This window comes from Bufo bufo, chromosome 3 (genome assembly GCF_905171765.1).
Source record: "Bufo bufo chromosome 3, aBufBuf1.1, whole genome shotgun sequence".
In the NCBI taxonomy this organism is placed as follows: Eukaryota; Metazoa; Chordata; class Amphibia; order Anura; family Bufonidae; genus Bufo; species Bufo bufo.
The window spans coordinates 606,118,178-606,135,843 of NC_053391.1; the positions used below are offsets into that span (position 1 = coordinate 606,118,178).

At 44.6% G+C, this 17,666-nt stretch overlaps 1 protein-coding gene across 2 annotated transcripts in view; it reads left to right on the forward strand.

The window, feature by feature from the left end:
* The first annotated feature begins 3,280 nt into the window (after positions 1-3,280).
* Positions 3,281-17,666, forward strand: part of LOC120996214 (aquaporin-2-like) — a 30,164-nt gene continuing 15,778 nt past the window's right edge. Inside the window, exons 1-3 of one of the 2 annotated variants that reach the window (XM_040425993.1) lie at positions 3,281-3,711; positions 4,227-4,391; positions 6,017-6,097. In XM_040425993.1, the coding sequence (XP_040281927.1) occupies positions 3,343-3,711; positions 4,227-4,391; positions 6,017-6,097 (615 nt within the window). In that variant the 5' untranslated portion in view covers positions 3,281-3,342. The remainder of the gene's footprint in view (positions 3,712-4,226; positions 4,392-6,016; positions 6,098-17,666) is intronic. The other variant, XM_040425995.1, reaches the window with a different exon arrangement.

Sequence of the window (17,666 nt, forward strand, 5' to 3'; positions counted from 1 at the left end):
CCTAAATAGTGCCATCCACAGATCCCTCTCCCCTAAACAGTGCCATCCACAGATCCCCCTCCCCTTAACAGTGCCGCCATCCACAGTATCAAGTGCCTCTCTCCCCCCTTCAGGTGCCAGTATCAGGTGCCAACCCCCCTCCCCCCATGTGCCAGTATCAAGTGCCCCCCGCTCCCCCCATGGCAGTAACAGTCGGGTATTAAAAAAAAGTCCCCTGATGTGTCTGTGTATCAGAGGCAAAGCATTTACCCTCACAGCCATAAAGGAGGCATTGCAACTGATTGAACAAATATGAGACTTCTACTGTTATAGCTGGCTAAGTGTACATCTATACACATGACAGCTGCTCATATATAGAGATATAGCAGAGCTGAGTGTGCTGGGACAGCTGTCATATAGAGATATAGCAGTGATGGGTGTGTTGGGGCAGCTGTTATGTGTATAAATGTACACTTAGCCAGCTATAACAGTAGAAGTCTCATATTTTTTCAATCAGTTGCAATGCCTCCTTTATGGCTGTGAGGGTAAATGCTTTGCCTCTGATACACAGACACATCAGGAGACTTTAGAATACAGTAAGATTAGATCACATTAGCGAGGGGGCCTGAACATTAAGACTGCTGCTGTGAAGGGGCCTTGAACATTAAGACAAGAATCAATATTTAACTAACTTGAAAATAAACTGTCGGGCCCCGAAGCAGCTGCTTCCCCGGTAGTTACGCCACTGCCTGGCTACCTGTGTGTAGCGTCTGTGTGTGTTAATAAAATTTTTTTTAAAAACTGAATGCGGTCCGGACGGGCCCCCAGTGGCGTAGGGCTCCATAGCCACTTCTATGGTTGCTATGGCGATCCCTACGCCACTGCACGGGGCCGTACATTGTACAGTGGCTGTGCTTGGTATTGCAGCTCAGTCCCTTTCCCTTCAATGGGGCTGAGCTGTACCTATGTGATGTGACTGATGAACATGATGTCACATGCCCTAGGCTAAGCTGCGAGAAGGTCACATTGCTACTGCAAGCACGAGTGCCTTCTCAAACAGCTGATCTGTGGGGGTCCAGATGTTGGACACCCACGATCAGATACTGATGATCTTTTCAAAGGATAGGTGATCAGAATAAAAGCTCAGAAAACCCCTTTAATTTATTTTAGGGAAGAATTTCCAGGTTAATATACAAATGATTGAAAAGCATGTTGATAATTAAGATCACATTAACATTTAGATCAAGAAAAAAAGAGTACCGTATTTTTCACCCTATAAGACTCACCGGCATATAAGACGCACCTAGGTTTTTGAGGAGGAAAATAAGAAAAAAATATTTTTAACCAAAAGGTGTGCTTTTGGTGGGTTTTGAATTAATGGTGGTCTGTGCATGACACTATTATGGGGGATCTGTGGATGACGCACTGTCATGTGGGGGATCTGTGGATGACGCACTGTCATGTGGGGGATCTGTGGATGACGCACTGTCATGTGGGGGATCTGTGGATGGCACTGTTATGGGGGACCTGTGGATGGCACTGTTATGGGGGACCTGTGGATGGCACTGTTATGGGGGATCTGTGGATGGCACTGTTATGGGGGATCTGTGGATGGCACTGTTATGGGGGATCTGTGGATGGCACTGTTATGGGGGATCTGTGGATGGCACTGTTATGGGGGATCTGTGGATGGCACTGCTATGGGGTGGGAGATCTGTGGATGGCATTGTTATGGGGTGGGGGGATCTGTGGATGGCACTGTTATGGGGTGGGGGGATCTGTGGATGGTACTGCTATGGGGTGGGGATCTGTGGATGGAACTGTTTATGGGGGGGGAATCTGTGGATGACACTGCTATATGTCATCCACAGATCCCCCAATACACCGGCCCTCTGCTCGCCGAATTATCTATAAACATGATTCCTTATCCTGTTATTAAGTTTAACTAACGCTGCGCTCTCCCATGTCCCCCCTGTATCCCCACAGCACTTACGAACACACTTCCATAGCAGGCAGAGCGGACGGCAGCAGTAACGTCACTCACTGACGTCGTGCGTCTGCTCCGCCTGCTTCGTTCATAAAGTGGTGGAGCAGGCGCTCGACGTCAGTGAGTGACGTTACTGGTGCCATCCGCTCTGCCTGCTATGGAAGTGTGTTCGTAAGTGCTGTGGGGATACAGGGGGGACATGGGAGAGCGCAGCATTAGTTAAACTTAATAACAGGATAAGGAATCATGTTTTTAAATACTGCGGTGAGCGGCGGGGCCCGGTGTAAGAGTACAGTGACTGCACCGGGCCCCGCCCCTAGTTCCGGACTGCAGCCTCTCCTCTCTCCCGGCTCATACATTGCAGTCTGCGATGCTGCAGCGTCGCAGACTGCGATGTAAAATGGAAGCATTCGCCCCATAAGACGCAGGGGCATTTCCCCCCCACTTTTGGGGGGGGAAAGTGCGTCTTATGGGGCGAAAAATACGGTATATGAAAATGAATATGGGTGATATTAAACATGATGTTTCCTAGGTTCTTTAAGGGGCATCTGTCAATAAATTTGTACCTATGACACTGGCTGACCTGTTACATGTGCACTTGGAAGCTGAAGGCATCTGTGTTGGTCCCATGTTCGCATTTTCCCGCATTGCTGAGAAAAAAGATGTTTTAATATATGCAAATCAGCCTCTAGGAGAAATGGGGGTGTGGCTGTTACACACAGAGGCTCAGCTCTCTCTACAACTGCCAGGTCCTCTGCACTTTGACTGACGGGGCCAGGTGTGATCACATTTTCACTGCCTGGCCCTGTCAATCAAAGTGCAGAGGGTGCAGCAGCTGCAGAGAGAGAGCAGATCATCTGTGTGTAACGGCAACGCCCGCATTGCTCCTAACTTAGAGGCTTATTTGCATACACTAAACATCATTCTCAGCAATGCCGGCACATATGAACATAGGACCAACACAGGTGCCTTCAGCTGCCAAGTGCACATGTAACAGTTTCATAGGGAAAAATCTGCTGACAGATGCCCTTTAATAGATTCTGGTTACTGTAGTTTTATGCTTGCAGTAGCTAACAGAAATAACAAGCTTTATTACTGATTAGGAAACTGCCTTCAACAATGCATATTGCAGCGTTTCTGATGTCTGATAAGTATCTACCCTCAAACTGACTAGAAGCAAAGGACAAAGAACATTACCAGGGATTCTTTTTTTTTTTTTACTTCAAATTGTGTTTACTAATTAACAGGAAACTCTACGGCTCTTCCTTCCATTTTTTTTAATCTTTGATTGGACTATATATAAGTGAAACTATGGGATCCAGTTCCTTTTTAGAAGTGAATGAGACAATTTCACAAACCTTCACTATTTTCATGAAATGATTAGACTATGGGAGCTTCGTTCTGTAGCCTTTACAAGAGCCGTTTTTGTGGAATTTTTTGCAACCCTTTTATTCGTTATGTTTGGTTTAGGCTCATCTTTACACTGGCCTGGAGCACCACCAAGTGTCCTGCAAGTTGCCTTAGCTTTTGGCCTTGGTATAGGTACTTTGGTTCAGGCTTTTGGTCATGTAAGTGGTGCCCACATCAACCCAGCTGTAACTCTAGCATTCATGGTGGGCTCCCACATTTCATTCCTGAGAGCTGTTTTTTATATGGGAGCTCAGTTACTGGGAGCTGTGTCTGGAGCAGCCATTCTTCAAGGGCTTACTCCCTTTGAAGTCCGAGGGAACTTATCGGTAAATGGGGTAAGACATTTCACTGTATGTCTTTGTTTGGTGATGGACACATGAGCACATGAGACATTGATGCACCACCAAAAACATAATCATTACCATAGGCCACCTTGAGAACTGATAATTATTATGGTTATAACACTTATTAATAACACATCGAATGTAGAAAACACCATTAGATAAGCCCAGCTATATTTATATATGATAGATGGCAAATTATGCTTAGTAGAGTGATGCTACTTTTTGTGAATGATTGTGGTGTCCATCTATGCTCTTTTCGGTCTTCCACATTCTCCTTCACTTCTTGTTTTATAAATGATAAAAAAAATTGTTTTACATAATCATGTTAAATTATAGGGTAATTGGCTTCCTGGATTCTTGGCTTTATCCAGTCTAGAGTTATCTTTATTGAGACTATTAGTTTCGTAGACACCAAGGGTTGTACACAGTCATACATCATTAAATCATGTTCAATTGCTCCTTTGCTTTGAAGGTAATATGTATATATTCATCTTCTTTTTTTCTAGTTATTTAACAACACAGATGCTGGAAAAGCTTTAGTAGTTGAGCTTTTTCTAACTCTTCAGCTAATCTTATGTATATTTGCATCTATTGACGATCGAAGGACAGACACTGTGGGTTCACCAGCTTTGTCTATTGGATTGTCAGTGACACTTGGACACCTCCTTGGTGTAGGTATCAGAGCTTGTACACAAGATGCCTTGCAAAATTGATATTATATACTGTAGATAACAGAAAATGTTTTTTTGTTTGTTTGGGAGATGTATAAAATTTGGAGAAAGAAGGATCATCATACATCTACATCGAAAACTAAATTCTTACTTCTTATGCTCCTCACCTCTCTTTTGAGAGGTCCCTTATCAAGTGGCTGTGACAAGTCAACTATAGAATGATTAGAGATGCTATTGTCCACTATCTCTATACCTTTAAATTATGTTTCTATTTACTAATGATCCAAATGTATATACAGTTTATGAAAGACAGCAAAAGAAAAGAAGGCCACAAGGGCAGGAGAAATATGAGAGAGAAGGTTGTGGATCATGAGGTCCTGGACACTCCATCCTATGAATTGAAGTGTAAGAACATTCAAAACAGGATATTTTTGGTCTTGCTGTCTTAGTTTGAGTTCATTTGATAGTTTCCAGCATGTTTCCAGATGTGCCCTGACTTATGGTCGACTCGAGATGTCCAGAGATGAATGGCATGAAATAACTAGCCTTAAAAAACAAAAATTTCTAAATATCTTGTGCCCATAAAAAGATAAGGAAGGACACATCTGATATCTATAGCACAGAAGCCTCAGGGTTGGCTAGCTACAAATAATTAACAGGGCAGAATGTTGGTGTTAACAGGTGTTAGTGAGGAGAGACTTTGGATAAGATGTATGGAATATATGTTCATAACTTTGTCATGGCCAATGATAATACATAATAATAAATTCTAATAATTCTAGACCTGGCTTTGGATATATCTGGTTGATTCAAGTCAAAAAGTGAACCAAAGTGTGATAGAGTGGAATTCATTTCAAAAGTTCAAGAGAATCTATTTACTAGAAATCATGACCTCATAAAGAGAAAGAGGTCCACAAGCATGTTTAATCAGAATCATGTTATTCTTCAATCTTAAAACAAGTCAAGAGGCAAGCTAGAAAAAACAAGTATTTTTGTGCAAAAAAAGATCTTTGCCTTCACTGAAAGTGGAAAATGGAAATATCTCAAGGACAAAAACATAGATTGAAAATGTTTGAATTGGTAAATTTTTATATAAGGCTACTTTCACACTAGCGTTTTTTTGCGAATCTGTCATGGATCTGCAAAAACGCTTCCGTTACAATAATACAACCCCATGCATCCGTCATGAACGGATCCGGTTGTATTATGTCTTCTATAGCCATGACGGATCCGTCTTGAACACCATTGATTGTGTCAGAGAAAACTGATCCATCCCCATTGACTTACATTGTGTGCCAGGACGGATCCGTTTGGCTCCGCTTCGTCAGGCGGACAGCAAAACGCTTCAGGCAGCGTTTTGGTGTCCACCTCCAGAGCGGAATAATGACTGAACGGAGGCAAACTGATGCATTCTGAGCCGATCCTTTTCCGTTCAGAATGCATTAGGGCAAAACTGATTTTGGACTGCTTTTGAGAGCCCTGAACGGATCTCACAAACGGAAAGCCAAAATGCCAGTGTGAAAGTAGCCTAAGGCTTTATACCTACTATTGGTCTGTTTTTGATATTTTTATTCAGTCAGGAATTTTGTACTTGGCACTATTTTTATCAACATAATTTTTTTAAGATCTACTACACAGGATGCTCCATGAACCCAGCAAGATCCTTTGCACCAGCAGTAGTGACAGGGATTTTCGATGCTCATTGGGTAAGTTTGCCCTTTAGACTTTTTCAGTGTGTGGCCAAAGGTGTTTTGTGGATTCCATACCATGATAATGTACATGTGAGATGGGTTGGGTTGTTTATCCAAATTGCTGGCGTAGTTATTAGGTTAGTAATTTTGTAATCACTAGGTAAATGTATTATACTTTTGTATGACTGTGTAAAATCTTCTGGATTAATGCTGTTTTACCAGTGATATATTTCCATGTCTATTCAAAAAGCATTGCTTGCATTTTAATGTGAATTGCCCTTTTATGTTTGTTCATGTATGTTCACATTTTTATGTTACATTTTCTTTAGAATTTTTGGTGACTCAATTTTTCATGTCACTATGTATATTTAAAAACAAAGGGGATCATTTATCAAACTGGTGGAACTGGCTTAATTTCTCATAGCAACCAATCAGATTTACCTTTCATTTTCATCTTTGGAAAATAGAAAGGAGGAATCTGATTGGTTGCTATGGGCAACTAGGCCAGTTATACTTTACGCCGGTTTAAAAAATGACTCCCAAAACCCTAAAATCCTGTAATTTTCATGCTGGCCACTAACCCAAATAATAGGTTGAGACTTCCTGTTTTGTAGAGATCACTTTTCATCAGTCATCTCATTATCATTACAGACAGGATTGCAATAGCTGATAACACCTCTGTATAGATACACAATACTACTTGCATATCACAACTTGCATATTCCCTGTACAATGACCTTTGCACAGATCATGCCTAGAAAACTCTGCCATGGAAGTCAATGAGCCCCCTCCAGTGTATTTCACCTGTGGCCTATGATGGCTGCTGCAAAGTGTATATTTCTGGACAAGGAGTCTTTACATATTAGGCTTTTTAGCCAGTGCTAGAACTTCAAGATTGTATCATTTTTTTTTTTTTTTAATAATGTCACATGAAAAGTAAAAAAACTAACCAAAATCCTAAAAAAATATGGTTTAACATAAAATCTTAATTTAAAGCCTCATGCACACATCCGTACCGTGTCTTGCGGTTCACAAATTGAGACTGGCCGTGTTCTGCATTTTGCGAAATGGAAGGTCTGGTTCTCAATAGACCAATCCTTTCCTTGTCCGTGATACGGACAAGAATTGGACATGTTCTATTTTTTTTTGCGGGGCCACGTAATGGACGCATGGATGGGGGACAGCACACGGAGTGCTGTCCGCATCTTTTGCGACCCCATTGAAGTGAATGGGTCCGCATCCAAGCTGCAAAAATGCGGCTCGGATGCGGACCCAAACATTTGTGTGCATGAGGCCTAAACAATACTGTAAGTTATTTTCTGACGACACGTTTCCTGTACAAATGTAGTGCCTTACAAATATATCCTGCATGGACATCAGCATTTACTCAACTGTCCTGCTTGAACTACACAAGGGAAGAAATGAACCACGGAACCTTTCCACTAATGCATCTCATTTCTTATTTTTGTTGTTTTGCACTGGTACTTTGTGCACATTTTTGTATTCCTTGCCTGAAAGGAATTATTTTTAACCTATGGTATATAGAACCGAATAATAACATTAATTACAGTAGTAGTAGTTAATACTGTAGAGTAATAAAAATAAAAAAACCTCTACAGAAGCTTATCAGAAACTATACATTAGAGCAGTTCCTCAACTTCAGTCCTCAGGGCCAAGATTTGAGAATATCCCACAGAATGAATACCTGTGGAAAGTCCTGATGCATTGACACTAATGATATCACCTGCTCAATAATAAGGAAATCCTGAAAACATGATCAGCAGGTGGGCCTTGAGCAGGGGTGCACTGCCAATGAGGCGAGGTGAGGCAATTGACTCACATAGCACCAGGTAGGGGCAAAAAGGGGGCATATTCAATTGCAACGCTGTATTCAGGGCGACAATCCAGTTGAATGCCACGACGGTTCACGGGAGCAATGTCTCCCTGGCCCACTGTGTCCTCTAATAAGGCTTTAGTCCTAGTTCCTGTAGCCTATCAGAGGCTGAGCTGGGCTGCATAGAGCTTCGGGCACAGACTAGAAGAGGTCTGTGCCTTACCCTACATTGCTGACAGCAGAATGGAAGTATTTATATGTATTATTTTTATTTGGCAGCATGCTGTTTGGCCACAGTGGGGTGGTGGTCATTATTTTGTAACTGGAGAAAGCACTATGAGGACATTGCGGCTGTAAACAGGAGCATTTTTGTACTGGAACACATTATAAAGGGGCCACTATGGGGTAATTTTGTGTACTGGCACATAAGGAGGCATTTCAGTTTTTGCCTCAAGGAGCAGAAAGGCTGGATGCACCCCTTGCCCTGAGGACTGTAGTTGAGGAACACTGCATTAGAGCAGTGGTTTTCAACCTGTGGTACTGCAAGGGGAGGGGGTTTGCGGGAATTCCCTAGCGTCTAGCAATGTTTTATTGCTGTTTGCTAGGGCTTTTCAATAATTACCTGTATTGCTGTCCTCAGGACTAGTGATGAGCGGCAGGGGCAATATTCGAATTCACAATATTTAGCAAATATTTGGTAGAATATTCGTCGTATATTCGCAAATTCGAGATTATTTTCTTGATCGTGAAAAATCGGCAATGCAATATTCGTGTAATGCATGCGAAATACAGGCGTGGATCACTATAGCTACATTTTTTAAGCTGCTAGAAGTTTCCTGAGACTGGAGAAAATGGTTAGCACGGCAGAACATTACAATAGCTTTATAGTAGATAGAGTGCTCCAATATGTTCGCGATTGCGAAATCGGCACTAAAGATGCGAATATTTAGGCTCAATCCGTGCAACTTCACATTTTAGCAGGTCTGACTACTTATTAGTGATTGCTGCACTAAGTATTGTTGTGAACTTGTGACATCACAGCACTATGTATGTAGCATGTATGTATGGACAGCTACACTACAGGGAGTGCAGAATTATTAGGCAAATGAGTATTTTGACCACATCATCCTCTTTATGCATGTTGTCTTACTCCAAGCTGTATAGGCTCGAAAGCCTACTACCAATTAAGCATATTAGGTGATGTGCATCTCTGTAATGAGAAGGGGTGTGGTCTAATGACATCAACACCCTATATCAGGTGTGCATAATTATTAGGCAACTTCCTTTCCTTTGGCAAAATGGGTCAAAAGAAGAACTTGACAGGCTCAGAAAAGTAAAAAATAGTGAGATATCTTGCAGAGGGATGCAGCACTCTTAAAATTGCAAAGCTTCTGAAGCGTGATCATCGAACAATCAAGCGTTTCATTCAAAATAGTCAACAGGGTCGCAAGAAGCGTGTGGAAAAACCAAGGCGCAAAATAACTGCCCATGAACTGAGAAAAGTCAAGCGTGCAGCTGCCAAGATGCCACTTGCCACCAGTTTGGCCATATTTCAGAGCTGCAACATCACTGGAGTGCCCAAAAGCACAAGATGTGCAATACTCAAGAGACATGGCCAAGGTAAGAAAGGCTGAAAGACGACCATCACTGAACAAGACACACAAGCTGAAACGTCAAGACTGGGCCAAGAAATATCTCAAGACTGATTTTTCTAAGGTTTTATGGACTGATGAAATGAGAGTGAGTCTTGATGGGCCAGATGGATGGGCCCGTGGCTGGATTGGTAAAGGGCAGAGAGCTCCAGTCCGACTCAGACGCCAGCAAGGTGGAGGTGGAGTACTGGTTTGGGCTGGTATCATCAAAGATGAGCTTGTGGGGCCTTTTCGGGTTGAGGATGGAGTCAAGCTCAACTCCCAATCCTACTGCCAGTTTCTGGAAGACACCTTCTTCAAGCAGTGGTACAGGAAGAAGTCTGCATCCTTCAAGAAAAACATGATTTTCATGCAGGACAATGCTCCATCACACGCGTCCAAGTACTCCACAGCGTGGCTGGCAAGAAAGGGTATAAAAGAAGAAAATCTAATGACATGGCCTCCTTGTTCACCTGATCTGAACCCCATTGAGAACCTGTGGTCCATCATCAAATGTGAGATTTACAAGGAGGGAAAACAGTACACCTCTCTGAACAGTGTCTGGGAGGCTGTGGTTGCTGCTGCACGCAATGTTGATGGTGAACAGATCAAAACACTGACAGAATCCATGGATGGCAGGCTTTTGAGTGTCCTTGCAAAGAAAGGTGGCTATATTGGTCACTGATTTGTTTTTGTTTTGTTTTTGAATGTCAGAAATGTATATTTGTGAATGTTGAGATGTTATATTGGTTTCACTGGTAAAAAAAAAATAATTGAAATGGGTATACATTTGTTTTTTGTTAAGTTGCCTAATAATTATGCACAGTAATAGTCACCTGCACACACAGATATCCCCCTAAAATAGCTAAAACTAAAAACAAACTAAAAACTACTTCCAAAAATATTCACCTTTGATATTAATGAGTTTTTTGGGTTCATTGAGAACATGGTTGTTGTTCAATAATAAAATAATCCTCAAAAATACAACTTGCCTAATAATTCTGCACTCCCTGTATATCACTATCTAACCTACACTGACTATCTCCCAATATCTATCTGTAATATATATATATATATATATATATATATATATATATATATATATATATATATATATATATATATAAGCTAACTTACTAACTAACTAACTATCTAATGTAATGACACAGGAAAGCACAGAGCACAGCAATGACTCTCTCTCTCTCTCTCTCTCAAAAAACTGTAGAAAATGGCTGCTGGGGAGGTTCTTATATAGTAAGGGGTAGGCAACTTTCCTATTGGTTGCTAGGGATGTTGCTAAGCTCAGATAAAGACATTGCAGCCTTCTCATTGGCCCAAAAAAAAATCTAGAATATTCGAAATTGCGAATATATATCACTATATTCTAAATAATCGTGAATTCTCGAAGTGCCGATATTCGCGATTAATATTCGCTATTCGAATATTCGCACCCAACACTACTCAGGACAGCAATACAGTTCATTGCTGTGAAGGGACACGGAACTCGATGTCACCCTACCGCTCACTCTAATAGGATTCAGGCCTAGTGCCTGAGGCGCAGGTGGTGCAATGTCGTCATCACGCCTGAGTTCTGCACCAAATCGCAGACGGAGGCATGAGGTCAGTTTTTATGTTTATTTTCATTTGGCACTTTAGGGCAGAATGCTTTTGGGCCATTCTAGGAGAGAGGGGTCACTTTCGAGACATTAGACTACAGGTGGCACTAATAAGGGTCATTTTTACTGGGAACACTATAGGAGGGCATTATTATTTCTGGGGAACACCATAGGTGCTTTATTACTACTTTTACTACTGGCGGGCACAATTGTGGATGTCATTAATACTATGGGGCACTTTAGGGGGCAGTAATTCTACTGGGAGCTCTTTAAGGGGGCATTTTACCGAATTATTACTACTGGGGCACTACGATAGGCTTTATTACTACTGGGGCACTATAGGGAGGCATTATTAGTACTGGGGGGACTATAGGCAGGGACTATTAATTATAGGAGGAATTATCACCACTGAGGGTAATTATGGTGGGCTTTATTACTACTGGGGGAATATGAGGAACATGATTATTAGTGTTGAGTGAAGTTTTGAAAAATTTGATTCGGCTGCTTCACCGAATTTTACAAAGAAGTTCGGAGCACATTTCTTCGTAAGTAACAGGTGTAATAACTGGAAATGGTGATTGCGCCGCCCTCAATATTTGAATCTTCCTGATTCTGTGTTCATTGCGGCATCTGAGAATAATAGTGAGTGCTTTTAGGGGTTAATCTGGTAAAAAAAAAAAATACTAAACCTATCCATTTGAGCGCAAAGAGGCTGCCGTGGCCATCCTTTTAGTGCAGGATCTTCAATCAAGATGGCTGCTGCGTCCTCTTTGCGCTGAAATGGATAAGATGAGCATGTGGTTTTGTTTACCGCCATTTCTGAAAAAATTGATTCGTTACCATGAAGCACGAGGAAATTTGGCTTCGCGGGAAATCAAATTTTTCCTGAAATTTTGATCAAAGTCCACTTTGGATACTTCAATTTGCTCAACCCTAATGATTACTAGTATAGGCATTATAGGGGCATTGTTACTTCTGGGCATAATGGGGGATGTTACTATTAGGGGCGATGTAGGAGCACTATTACTACTAAGGGCACTCTGGGAAAGAATTATTACTATTGTTGGGAATTTTGGTAAACTCTTACTGTGAAGCTACCCTTGCACAGGACCGGTTTAGCACAACTATTTTAGGGGGACTTATGTTTAAAGAACTTATTGTCAGGGGCACTATTTGTTGGGTGCAGTTATTTTGAGGGAACTGTGTGGCAATAATTATTAAAAGGAAGCATTATCTGTTACTAGTATTTTCAGGGGGGCTATGGGTTTCTGCAGTTTAGTTTTAGGGAGCATAGTGGGCACAGTATTAGGGGTGGCAGGATCGGGTGTGGAGAAGGTGGGGAAGATGATGGAAAAGTAGGAACCTAAGATGTCTGTGTGACAAACTCTGCACAAGACTGAAAGAAGTCATCATGGTGGTCTGGTCTGAAGGGAGAGGATGAAGAAAGATCACAGGAGACATCACTGGATGAAATTTGTGTAGTGCTTTTTTGTCCTATATGTTTGCTAACCTGGAATATAATTTAAAAAGTAATGGTCGCCCATCATGGGTCCTAATATGGTGTCTATCATTTTGACAGGAAGATTAAAGCTGCATGCTTCACTGTTCTTGACAGAACTGCTGACAGAGACTTAGAGCAGAGCTTAGGGCAGCGGCAAGAGGATAGCCTTATTTTGTTAACATTTACCACTATTCATTTCCTTGGGGGTACTCAGTTCAAGCGTCTTGTCACTAGGGAGTACTTAGCATTGATAACCACTGCATTAGAGGACTTCTTAAGAGCATGAGGTGTGCTAAACACAATCAGAGGTTTCTAGATGTAAAAAGATTTCTAGACACAACCTCCCTTTTTCAAAATACCTGGTATATCTCTTAGGATAGGCCATCAATAAAAGATTGGTGAGGGTCTGACACTCCACACTTCAGCCAATCAGCGGTACCGCAGTAGCTCCAGCACAGGAATTACACAGCTCCATCCTTTATGTAGTAGTGGATGGAGCTGGTTACTACATGATTAAGGTATTGGTTGATACTCCGGGTCTTCACCAACACTTAGCCCCACCATTCCTATACCCGTCTACCCACCATTATCCCCCCAAAATAACCACACCACTCATTAAATGGATTTAATTGGCCACAGCAGCCATTTATTATTAATATAAATACATAACATATATATAACATAACCACAGACGAAGGAGGTCCTGGAAGCCCCAAATTGTCCACTTACAAACCACATGGCAAATCCACCTTGCCTCCAGCCGCAGTATACAAGCTCGGAGACACCCGGTGGTGGACGCCTCGCCAAACCGAACAGGTAAGCCCCACCATGAGAGTCCAGCCCCCACCATAAGGGGCCCTCTCAACCTCAAATCCCGATCCGTAGTCCCAGCTTCCAGTACCTCCTACCGCCAACAACGCGCAACTTGACCCCCCGCACCCCTCAAGCTTGCGCGTTCCGCCACACCCCCAACGCTCTCTCAATGCGATCCTGCAACCCTAGTGACCACAAATCAATGCCCACCGCATTTAAATGCACTCCATCCCTTCTCCAGAACTCCCCCACACCATCTTCCAACTCCCTATGCCTCACAGCCACTGCACCATGCTACAAACTTCCCTATCGCTCTATTCACTTTAATCCTCGCCTTATTTATCCTCTCGACCGACCGTGCATCCCGCCATCTCTTACGAGGCACAATGTCAGACCATACAACCACTATCCCTGAAAATAACGACCACATCCTCAACAAATCAAATTTCACATCCCGAATCAAGTTACGCACCGGCGTAACCCCCAAATCATTCCCCCCACAATGCACAACCAACACATCTGGAACACGATCCAAACGCGCAAATTTATGCACCTCCCGTAACACCCCCCCCCCATAACATGCCCCTAAACCCCAACCACCTCACTACCGCAACCTCCTCCGACAACCCCAACTGCCGACCCTGCTTCCTGACGTCCGCCCTAAGCGCTCCCCACCAAACAAAGGAGTGGCCCAGGATCCAGACGAGAGCCGTCGAGTAACCTGAAACAACAAAAAACACATTAAGCATCAAAAACCCACCAACCCCACTCAAATCAAACTATCCAGCCTGACATACGACCTGAACCTAACCGATTCCCATCTCCCCAATCTCATAATCTGCTCGTCACTCAACCCCAGCCTAGCTGCCTCAATAGCAGCCCCAATCCTAAATGAATGACCAGAATACCTAGCAGACTCCAAACCCAAAGCTGACAGACACTTTTTTAACACTGCCACAAATTGGTACCTCGACAAAAACGAGCCATCCTCATGCCTGAGCAACGGTCCCACCACAAAGTCCGCATACCTTCTAAAATCCCCCAGGGTGGAGACCGGACACAACCCGCACCCAGGAACCGTAAATAAAGTAATCCTACAACCCCTGCCTTCCAAATCCGTCTTGGACCCCCGCAACCTGATCCAGACCCTGTCACCACCCAACTCTACGTCCTCCGCAGACAAACCCCCCGAACACCTCACACTCCTGCCTATCAATTCGCCCACCCTAAACGCACCAAAAAAATGCGAACGAGAAGGCCAACTTAAACAAACGCCGTTCCCATGCCGAAGAACACACAACCTCCACCTGCCTCCCAATGCCCAGCAATAACTCGAACGATATTGGCTTCCTGCCGTCCTGGTACCGCCTACCCCGCCTCCAACCCCTCAAAACCCGCTTAACCAAAAAAGTCTTAGTCACATCCGCTAAACCTCGGAACTGGAACCCAAAAGCCAAACCTGCCATACACCTGTTAACCTGCGCAACCGACCACCCTTCCTCCTTCATCTGCCCCAAAAATAACAACAAAGGAACTTCACCCCCGTCGACTCCCAACCTCAAACCTGCACACCAACGCTCCCAACCAGCTCAAGCCCTCCCATAAGCCGCCCATGTTCCATCACTAAGAGATGCCCTAAACAGTCCCGCTACAGTACCTCCAAGATCTCCCACATTGACGCCGGACAAACCAAACCTTCCCGATCCGCCTCCGGTGCCAACTGCCGGAACCGCTCCCACTGCAAAACGAGAAAGAGCATCAGCAATGGAATTAGACACCCCCGGGACATGACACGCAACCACCCAAACATTCCTAGACAAACATTGTAACACCATGTGCTGCAACAAACGCACTACAGGAGGGGATGAGGCGGTCAGGGAATTGATCGCCTGCACCACCCCCAAATTGTCACAATGAAAACGAATTTTCTTATCCCGAAAAACCTCATCCCACAACACCACTGCTAACACTATCGGGAAAAGCTCCAATAACGCCAAATTCCGCACCCAGCCCCTGCTTATCCATGACTCAGGCCACCTACCCGCACACCAACTCCCCTGACAATACACCCCGAAACCCACCCCCCCAGCGGCATCCGAAAAAAGCTCAAAATCAAACGTATCAATCACCTCCTGCATGACTAGCGTCCTCCCATTAAAATGCTGCAAAAACCCATCCCACACCTCTAAATCCGTCTTCAGCTCTCTCCCTAACCTAATAAAATGATGCGGAGCCGTCACCCCCGCCGTCGCCGCTGCCAACCGTCTACAAAATATTCTGCCCATCGGCATAATGCGACAGGCAAAATTCAACTTCCCCAACAGCGATTGAAGGTCCCTCAACCTTATCTTCTTAGCCCTCCCCGCCCTAGCCACCGTCTCCCGCAAATCCTGAACTTTTTCCACAGGGAGTCTACACTCCATCCTAACCGTATCGCTGATGATCCCCAAAAAACTCAGTTCGGTCGTCGGACCAACCGTCTTCTCCTCCGCTAACGGAACCCCAAACGATGCAAAAACTGCCTGCAACGAACCTAACAACAACGCACACACCCGTGAGTTCGCCGGACCCAAACATAAAAAATCATCCAAATAGTGAATGATGGACGAACAACCCGCCACGTCCATCACTACCCATTCCAAAAATGAGCTAAACCTCTCAAAAAACGCGCAAGAAACCGAACACCCCATAGGTAAACACCGGTCCACGAAAAACTTCCCTTCCCAACAGCATCCCAACAAATGCAAGCTATTTGGATTAACCGGCATCAGGCGAAACGCAGCCTCAATGTCCGTTTTTGCCAATAGCGTCCCGGGCCCCAACTTCCTCACCCAACCCACAGCCGCATCAAATGACGTATATACCACCGAACAAATATCGGGGTCAATACCATCATTGACCGACGCCCCTTTCGGAAAGGAAAGATGGTGTATCAACCGAAATTTATTCGGCTCTTTTTTAGGCACCACCCCCAAGGGCGAAATTCTCAAATTCGCCAACGGGGGTGTATCAAACGGCCCATCCATCCTCCCCAACCGAACCTCACCTGCCAATTTCTCCGCCACCACGCGACTATGCTCCAATGCCGATCGCAAATTCCTACCCCCCCAAACCGCCGGCATAGGATCTGACGGAATCACAAACCCAACAGTAAAACCCTCCTTCAACCATTCCGCCACCTCCCTATAAGGATATCTATCTAGGAACGGGCCCATCTTTTCCACCCGCACCGGCGTCCGACCCTTTTCCAGCCCCATCTGCACCCCCCCTGTGCTTTGACCCCTTAAAACATCTGTTCGCCCCGTGATTCCCCCCGCAACTGGCACATTCATGTTTGAATCTGCACTTCGCGCCAAACTTACATCCCCCCTCATTAAACAAAAAACACTGTCCCTTTGCGGATGCGGACGCCAAGGTAAACTGCCCAGCTCCCCCTGCCTCACTCCGAAAGGGCTGCCCCTGTCTCCCTGGCGCCGTCACCCTCATCCATAAACCTATATCCTTATGGTCCCACCGCATATTAGGGCGGACCGCTTTTCTCTGCCTAAACTGTTCATCATACCTTAACCAACCGACACCCCCGTACACACGGTAAGCTTCCCCTATCGCATCCATGTAACAGAATAACGGCGAGCAACACTCCGGATTCTTCTCCCCTATAACACTCACCAAGATTGCAAACGCCTGCAACCAATTCCCGAACGTACGCGGTATCAATCTGTACCGCCGTTTTTCATCCTCATCTTTCCTCTTCTCATCCTTCCTCTCCCTATCCAGATTAAAACGCTCCAGCGGGAGAAGCGAAAAAATCTCCACGTATTCACCTTTCCAAATCCTATCCCGCACCTCCTGCCTCAAGTGCGCCCCCAACGGCCCTTCAAAACAAACGTATACCTCCCCTTGAGCCGCATCACCCACCTTATCCCCTACCGCTTCCCCCCCGCCTGCATCTGCACAGAAACCGACCCGCCATCCTGCGTCACCGCCTCCCCCGATGTTCCCCGCCCGGACTCCCCCAGCCTGCACCGGAACCCTGCCCGCACTCCCCAACCCCACCAGACTACTCAACAACTGGCCTAAACCCCCGGCTAACTCCCCCTGACCACCCCCCAGCCCGCTCCCCCCTTGGGCACTCAACATAGAATTAAGGGATCCCCACGGGTTCTCACCTTGCTGCCAGGGGGCTGTG